General features: G+C 35.6%; 1 protein-coding gene across 1 annotated transcript; it reads right to left on the bottom strand.

The window, feature by feature from the left end:
* Positions 1–2291: 2291 nt before the first annotated feature.
* On the bottom strand, positions 2292–4637 carry pdzk1ip1 (PDZK1 interacting protein 1). The gene is made up of 4 exons (XM_073844331.1): positions 4480–4637; positions 3794–3908; positions 2869–2943; positions 2292–2635 (listed from the first exon to the last, which is right to left on the bottom strand). The coding sequence occupies exons 1-4, from the start codon at positions 4544–4546 to the stop codon at positions 2563–2565; spliced, it is 330 nt and encodes a 109-aa protein (XP_073700432.1). The 5' UTR covers positions 4547–4637; the 3' UTR covers positions 2292–2562.
* Positions 4638–9296: the final 4659 nt, after the last annotated feature.

Genomic DNA, 9296 nt, shown 5'->3' with positions numbered 1-9296 from the left:
TAGTTAGTTTTAATGTCAGATTTTGTGCCGAATCTAAAATGAGATATTTTGCAGAATGTTCACACTGCTCTTTTCCATGTTAACAAAAGTGGATGGGGACTGGAGTTTTTGCGATTCAGAAATGCTAACAGTAACCATCAAATATCACAAAAGTTGTTAATATGACTCAAGCAATACATTTTCAAGTTTTATGAAGTCGTACAATAGTTTTGCGCAATGAACGAACTGTAATTTAAGTCCAATTTTATTTAAAATCTTCTCTTTGAGTTAAAATTTCAGGCTGTTCATCCTTTAGACAAAGGTAATAATGCTTCATTTTTCATGTCTAATTTTAATATGGAAATGTTTAGCAAAATATTCACACGGACTGGAGACTGATAGAGACTGGCATTTTATAAATTCAGAAATTACATTATAACAAATGTTTTTCAAGTTGTTCATATGAACTGTGGGCCACATTTTAAGTCTATTGAGGTTGTATGATAATTTTGCTTCAGGAATGTTTTTTAGGGTGTCTTTCGCTTTTCACAATCTTCGCAAAAATATAAAATTTCAGATAATTTATTATACAAAGCTAAGTTGTTTTCACTTCAAATCGTTCTGAAAATAAAATGTCATACAATTCTTTACACAGAGCTGTTATTTTGCATCAGGAATCTTAAAAATAGCGCACAAGATGTATTTTTGTCATTTTCGGAGTGTGACAGCCCAGTCCCCATCCAATTTAATTGCATGGAAAAGAGCAGCTCTAACATTCTTCAAATTATCTCCTTTTAGGTTTCACAAAAGAAATAAGTCATATGGGTTTGGAACGACATAAATAATGAGGTTTTACATTTTTGGGAGAACTATTCCACTCGTATTATGTTGCTGAGGTGTATTGAGATTCACAGAAATGCATAACATAGTTGTTGTTGTTTTTCACTTTTTTATAATTTGATTCGTAATTCAATTGCACACGTCTATCATTTCATTGTAAATATGTAATTTATTTTCTTTTTTAGGGCGTTTTTGCATCGCGTTCGTCTCGCACATCCTAGTTTGATGCTGTGTGTGTCACAATATGAGGATATCCTGTGTCAGTCTCTCTCCTAGAGGAAGTGTAGCAGGCTCTTCAGAGACTATCAGGGCTCTCCAGTTTGTAGAGAAGCGCGTGGAAGCCTCATCCAGACCGTCTCTCCCACTAGGATTTCGTAAGCACATCCTCATACGATGCCTCTTGAATTTTCGTGCCATGTGGACAGTGTGTTCTGAGCTGTCCAGCGCTATGTCCCTTTAAGAAGATTGCCTGTATCTCCTATGCCTGTCTTCCCCTTTCTCCTTAAAGAAAAATGCAACGCCCAAAGTCCGCTACCTTCTGCTAGACCTTCGCATTTGGGCTGTGAACCACAAAAGCCGGCTTGAATCATGTCGACTCTCCAAACTGACTCGAGTAGTAACACCTTTATATCTGCCATTTTTCTGTCAGTGTAATGTTTTTAAAGTCCAAAGAAAGCATTTAGTTAAATTCATACAGTAGATACAGATCTCTAAGCCTGAAATAAAGCTGATTTATTAACATTTGCAAAACAAACAAGTGGTCATTATGGTCTGCGACTTTATTTTGGACAAGTAGTTTATCTGAAGTGTCAGAAAATAAAGTTATTTTCATTTTAAGCGTCTTTTGACTTATAACTTCTTGATGGTATTTGAAGCTTTATTTTAATGTTTTGATGCACAGAAATTTCTGAAATGGTTTACGTGCACTAACATTTAAAAAAATGAGTGACACATCCACCTTATTTTTTTTACCATAAGAGTGGGTGTGGCCATTTGTGAATTTTATGTGCGACGCTTCCGGTCTCATCCACAGCCAGATATTTTTAGCTCTACAAAACAGCTCCTTTTGCTGCTTGATATTGCAAAACCTACAACTTACCATATTGTTTGAATGTATTATCTTAATTATGAACAGGCTAGATTGTAGTGCACAGTTTTACCGTTTACTGCACGTTGTTATTCTTCTCATTTCCTTATAGCGCTTTTAAAACCGGAAGTCTTGCCGATAGGCTTAATTCTGAGATGAAGAACAAGCTAGATATAGGATATTAATAATTTTGTTCAGCAAGGAGGCATTAAATTTAATCCAAAAACAGACATATTATATCAATATATTAAAGTCGAAAACTTATTTTAAATTATAACACTTTACAATATGTTTTCACTGTATATTTGCTAACGCAGCATTGGTGAGCATAAAGATTCACAAACATTAAAAATCCTACCAATCCAAGAATTTTAAATGGTGGATATTATTTTATGTATATTATAATTTATTTTATTACAAGAGGTTTTCACAACAAATTTCAGTGATATTACATTAACGTTCACATATTGTTACACCAACAAATTCCCGCTATAATTACTAACTACAGTTAATGTGTAGTCTATTAAAAGACATGTACATATCACTGCTAACCTTTGGTACTGTGTCAGCTATTAACATTATAACTTATTACAACAAAACATAAGGTTAACGTGGCATGCTGACTCGCTGATTGTGGACGTTTCCTTGAGATTAGCCTACATCTCGGTCACTTTTTCATCGGTTTGGTGAACCATCACGTTTTCAAATGCTTTAGGATCGTCACTGCTCCTGAAAAACAATCGTCACAAAGGCAAAAAATCGTTAGCAAAACTTTTAATCTTAGAGAATAATCTCAAGAACATCATGTTAAATTTCGCATCAGATCAGGCGTTTATTCTGAGTGAACTTGATATCAGGTCATATAAAATGTATTATGAGCAGTAACATTATGATAGTGTATCTTTTTATAGGCTTGAATCACTCTGTGCTTTATAACGGCTGTATTATTGAGGTATTATTACCTGAAAGCGTCAAGACTGGTTTCATATGTTGATCCATTAGTCATGGCGTATTCATTGCGTACTGCTTCTGGTTTGCTTCAGTCAACAAAAACGAATGTAAAATGTTTACACAGACAAGATTTAGAAAACTTGTTGCTAAACAATACAGTAAGAGTGTGTTACATAAACTGAAGACAGACATGTTTTGTGAGACTTTATAATAACCGTCATTCAAACATGTTTATTGATAAGAAAAGGAATGTGCATATACCCTTACGAAAATTAATCGCGGTTTTACAGCAAATTAAAAAAATGTAAATCATGGTCACCACAAATTACCATGGTTTTGCTACACTAACCACAGTTTTAACCATGGTATTTGTAGTAAAAGTGTGGTTAATCAAAACATAAACGGCTAAAAAAAAGTAAAAATATAGACAGATAAACATATTATGTGAGACTTTATTATAGCCTTCATTCAAACATTTATTATTGGTAAGAAAATTAAGAAATATGCATTATAACCTTACGAAAATCAATCACGGTTTTACTACAATAAAACCAAAAAATATGGTTGTTCCTAGTTAAACCATGGTACCCACAAATTAACCATGGTTTTGCTACACTTCCCATAGTTTAACCATGGAATTTGTAGCGAATTCGCTCTAAAAATTGAGGCCTACTCACATTCATGATTGACTTTCTTCAGCAACACACAAAAAGAAGCTATTTTAGAAAAATAAATGTCCGTTTTATTTTTTTGGACCCCAATTGATTTTAAGTTCCTCAGTTATTTTGTGTTGTGCAGAAGAAAGTCATATGGTTTGGAACGAAGAAGGTGGCCTAAATGTTGACATGTTTTCATGTTTAGTTGATTTTTAGTGCTTTAATGTTAAAACTGCTACTGATTTTCGTATAGTGTTGAACTAGCAACTAATTAGCCTACCTTGAATCTTCACACCAGGCTTTGTTTACAAGGAAGGCGACGAAGATCAGAAAGAGGAACACACCAACGGCGATGATTCCCGTGAGCCAGTTTGGCAGAGTTTCCGCTGCTTTTTCTAAAAGATACATTCCATAATACAAAAACTGTATGTTATAGACGTTTTTCCTGAACATGGAAGTAAGTCCGACTCTTAACTGAAAGAATGCTTTGCATTTCCGGTCTGCATTGTTTCTAGTCAAATTAGGGTATATTCCGAGCTAATAAACTAATGTTAAAACTATTAAAATGTTTTTAAAAAGCACATGGCTCCAAAGCGCCATCACTTGGCAATGTCGCAATGACCGTCATTTGTCAGTGCCTCACTTTGATGAGTGTGTAGATGACACGAAGCACGGACGTTAGCTACATTAAAAACAGATTGACGCTATTTGAATGGGTTCCTATGGAAACCGGAACAGAAAAGCATTCAATCTGACGTTAGAATTCGTAATGGCGGCGCTCATCGTTTACTCAGGAAAAAGGTCTATACCACTGATCTATATAATGACTGTTCTCTATTATAGATCAGTGGTCTATACCTAAAACTATTGAAATTGAGCGCTGGATCTTACTATGATGTGTTTAGTGATGCTGTTTTCCACGTTTCTAGACTTCCTCCAAAAACAAAACTTATGTGAAGGCTTTACCTGCTTGAGCCGCAACTAGTCCCATTGTGAGGAGAAGCCCGTGAAGCGCGGTGACTGTTTTCCCCATGTTTGTTCCTCTTCAGATGCGCACTAATTTGTTGAAATGCACACAACTGCTCTAATAAAGACCTGTATCCTAAACAGGAAACAGTTATCTGAATTTCCATGGAAGATAAAGACAACACCCAGTGGTCTGTACAGGTCGAGTCAATCATTTACCCACCGCATGATATTTAGCTATCGCAGAGGAATAACAGAGATGTGACGGGTTGGAGTGATCTGAGTACATCAGATTAAACTGTTATACCAGTGATATCTGATATCAGCTATAAATATGCATTGCTTTCATAAATACTTGTTTTGTTCCCATGCAAGAGTAGTTAATCCAGTGGAGGAAGTCCTATCTCCGTACAGGTTTAAGAAGTGAAGACGCATAAGCCGTCTTTAGATTTCAACGATAGCGGAATTTGTCTTGTTAGCATTCCATGGTTTTCAATTATAATAGATCATTGAAGGGCTGTTTGACACATTAAACACACCAGGTCCCACTTTGCTGCTGTGATGTTAAAGTTTAGCTAGAGTAAGCGAGCAGTCGAATTGACGCCGATTTGTGTTTTAAATTCAAGTTCAGAGTAACTCATCATTCATCAACTTGTTGTTGTAGCGAACTTTTAAATAAATGGTTCACACAAAAATTAACGTTTGGTGACGTTTACTCACCTTCAGACCATTCAAGATGTAGATGTGTTTCTCTATAAGAATTTTGGAGAAATTTAGCATTACATCACTTGCTTATGGGATTTTTTTTGTGCCAATAATAATGAACGTAACTTTATAAAACTGAACGTAACTTTCCAAGAAACGATCAAAAATATGCCACTGCAAAAGAAGAAAAACACAATGAAAATGAAAAAATGAACTCAGTCGCACGAATTTAACATGCTCTTCAAATATGCTTCATTCTTTGTTAATGATTTTCAAAGAATCGTTTTCGCGAATCATGGATTCTGAATGCGTTGCCACAGCTTTCGCTTACGCTTCGCAAACAGTGTTGCCAGATCGGGTTGACGATTTCCAGCCCAAAAGCTCACCAAAACCCGCCCACTTCAATAAAAACCAGCCCAAATTTTAACTGCCAAAATAATGATAATTTTATTGCCATGTCAAGGTTGATAAGGACCATTTTTATCTCTTTAAAAAAAGAATAATGACAAAATAAAGATAAATCAATTTCACAGGAATATGGATCAAAAAAGTCCGAAAATATGCGTAAAATGTCTGCTTTTCAAAGTGGAAATTAACCGATGACTTTAACCCTTGGAAAAACACATGCATCATTTTCAATGTCCACAGTAAAAATATGCTAATTTCTGTGCAAAAAGTGCACAATAAAGTGATGAGAAACAAATGTAATGTAGCTGGCATTTACCTTCATGCACACACCCACGTTTTCTTATTTCAGTTACAATTATATTTAGAAGTCTTCTATTCATCTCTCACCACGTGTAATCCACTTAAACTTTTTATCGTGTAACTTATATTTAGGCCACTTTGCCATCGCAATTACTTAAAATGAATAAATGAATAAGCTGCATATTCAAAATCTTGCCCGTTATAGACGTTTTTCCTGAACACGGAAGTAAGTCCGACTCTTAACTGAAAGAATGCTTTGCATTTCCGGTCTGCATTGTTTCTGGTCAAGTTAGGGTATATTCCGAGCTAATAAACTAATGTTAAACCTATTAAAATGTTTTTAAAAAGCACATGGCTCCATAGTGCCATCACTTGGCAATGTCGCAATGACCGTCATTTGTCAGTGCCTCACTTTAATGAGTGTGTAGATGACACGAAGCAGCGGACGTTAGCTACATTAAAAACAGATGGACGCTATTTGAATGGGTTCCTATGGAAACCGGAACAGAAAAGCATTCAATCTGACGTTAGAATTCGTAATGGCGGCGCTCATCGTTTACTCAGGAAAAAGGTCTATAGGGCTAAAACTCCGTCACTCACAAGTCATCACATCTCACTAACTTAAAGACGTAAATTGATTGACAGGTCTCTGTTAAACTAAACCAGTAAGGGTTGCGTTAAGCAAAAATGAGTTGATGACTGCACTACACATTATATTACTGTGATACTTTGAGCTTGAAGGTATTAAAATAACAATCACTAATGATAAAAGCGAAGAAAAAAAGCAGCTGATTGGGCGGCTTTTATTTTTTTAAAGCAGCCCAAATTTTGTCTACCCGCCCAATGCGTTATTCTCCGGTCCAAGCCGATCAAAAGAAGCCCAATTGGGCGGAAACCCGCCCAATCTGGCAACACTGTTCGCAAATTTTCGTTTGCTGTTTTGGCACAAACCTCTCGTGGGGGCGGGCTTAACAGCGATCTACTCTGATTGGCTAATGAGCTTTTGATGGACAGTTGCTTTCTGACCTGGATGCACAGACTGTGACGTCCGTGGCGCGCATATTGGAAAGTTGCTGCGGTGTGCAATACGTCGTGCTTTGTTTATATTAAGTATTAATTAGGGATGCACCGATACGAATCGGCCGATAATGCTTGCGCGTTTTGTCAGTAAAGCCGGTTCTGTAATCAGCGGTAAATGCCATCAGGTGCGTGATTTCACGTTGAGCCGTATATACTACACACAGCCGTTGTTTACCGACGAGCTGCGCAAATCAATGTTCATTATCAGTGTGAATGTGCGCAGCTCCTCAGTGAACAACGGCTGTGTGTAGTATATACGGCTCAACGTGAAATCACGCACCTGATGGCATTTACCACTGATTACAGAACCGGCTTTACTGACAAAACGCGCAAGTGATCGGCCGATAAGGATCGGTGCATCCCTACCAAAAAGGTCCAAAATCGGTCCAGTCCGACCTGGACATCTATAAAACGTTTTTCCCACGTGTACTTTACAACCAATAACACATTATTTGTGAATTAATATTAATATTTTACTTTACCATAAGATATTTTACTATGAACTTAACATTTTTGAATAATACCTTCCAGTTATTAAACATCTATTCAAACAATACACTACAAATCGTGCAATTTAGTTAACCAAATCTGTGGTACTTGTGTTTTCTGTATTTTTAAATTAATGTGAAGTTTTTAATCAAACAACATAACAAAAAACACAGGCTATAAGTGTAAACACAACATTCTTTTCCAAATAAAAAAACTTTTATTTTAGTGCTCCACAGCAGAATTGCATATTTTGTGTATCTCTCTCTCTCTCGATATATATATTTATATGACCCTGGACCACAAAACCAGTCATAAGGTTAAATTTCACAAAACTGAGATATACACATCAATAAATAAGCTTTCTATTGATATATGGTTTGTTAGGATAGGACAATATTTGGCAGAGATACAACTATTTGAAAATCTGGAATCTGAGGGTGCAAAAAATCAAAATACTGAGAAAATCACCTTTAAAGTTGTCCAAATTAAGTTCTTAATGCATATTACTAATCAAAAATTATATTTTGATATATTTATAGTAGGAATTTTACAAAAAATCTCCATGGAACATGATTTTTACTTAATTTCCTAATGATTTTTGGCATAAAAGAAAAAACAATTTTAATCCATACAATGCATTTTTGGCTATTGCTACAAATATACCCCAGCGACTTAAGACTGGTTTTGTGGTCCAGGATCACATACATACATACATACATACATATATTTCTAAAAGTATAACAATAAACAGGTTAAACACTGATTCAGTAACTTTGTCATTGGATTTACCACCATTTAGTTCTTATAACCCCCAACCCCAGCTCTTCCTGGAGCATGTTTTAAGTGTTCCTCCATTGCTAAGTCAATTTCTGAGTCAGTAGCATTTGCGCTCCACCTCTTCACAGCATCTGAGGGAAGAAAATATGAATGTAAACAGCAAAAAGTTAAACAAGCACATGTTTGAAAGTGTTTTTATCTATCAAACTAATTGTACAATGCAGTCGAACAAGACTTTTCCCATCCGTTTCATGAACACATTAACCTGTGATATGAGTAACATGAGAACATTATATTTTAGTGGATTTCTCTGACACTCTTCATGTCACAGTATTGAGAGCTTCTCTGAGAGACCAAATGATTGAATGTTTCACCAGGACCACTCCCTCTCCTTAGTCTTCAAAAAGTCTAAAAGTAATGTAGTGACACTCTTGTGGAAATAAGATAATTTGTAATTATTTAAATTTGTCTAATTTTTAAACGTGTGTCATGAATCAACATCTCAGAAAAATGTTATGCATTTCAAAACAAAGTGACGACTTAATTCGTGATGCAGGATGTTGATTTCATACATGTCCACATATGAGAACACCGGGACTAAAACATGTTAATTATGCGTTTGGACATTTCTGATAAAAACAGGTCTTTTAAATAAGACACAAGGAACATACGATGTGTCACAAATTACCTTGTATTATATTATATAAAGGTGTAGCCTTGAATGCAGCCTTTTCCAGCTGGCCACCACCCTGCATGTTGAATTTTGCCATTAAGGCATTTGACATGATTCTGCGAAATAAATGATTCAGTCATAATATTAAAATGCATTGTAAGATCAGTATTACAAATTAGCAGTACTGTGCAGCTTGCCAATTGCATGCAGTGTTAAAACATACACTTTCACAACCACTCTCTATCATGTAATAAGTGCTCTATCCCTATCCAAAGTTTTTGTGACAAGTAATGACTCATTCATTTCTTACACTAACATTATGTTTTTATATCTTGTTTTAAGTCCTACGAACAACCTGATTTAGCACAGACATTACAACTTCAAC

This window comes from Garra rufa, chromosome 7 (genome assembly GCF_049309525.1).
Source record: "Garra rufa chromosome 7, GarRuf1.0, whole genome shotgun sequence".
NCBI classification, from domain to species: domain Eukaryota; kingdom Metazoa; phylum Chordata; class Actinopteri; order Cypriniformes; family Cyprinidae; genus Garra; species Garra rufa.
The sequence above is the reverse complement of the archived record's forward strand: the minus strand, read 5'-3'. Positions and strand labels throughout refer to the sequence as shown.

Coding starts and splice junctions, on each gene's coding strand:
- pdzk1ip1 (XM_073844331.1), bottom strand. CDS start 4,546: ATGGGGAAAACAGTCACCGCGCTTCACGGGCTTCTCCTCACAATGGGA. Junction 3,909..4,479: donor ACTAGTTGCGGCTCAAGCAG/GTAAAGCCTTCA, acceptor TGTATCTTTTAG/AAAAAGCAGCGGAAACTCTG. Junction 2,636..2,868: donor ACCAGTCTTGACGCTTTCAG/GTAATAATACCT, acceptor ATTGTTTTTCAG/GAGCAGTGACGATCCTAAAG.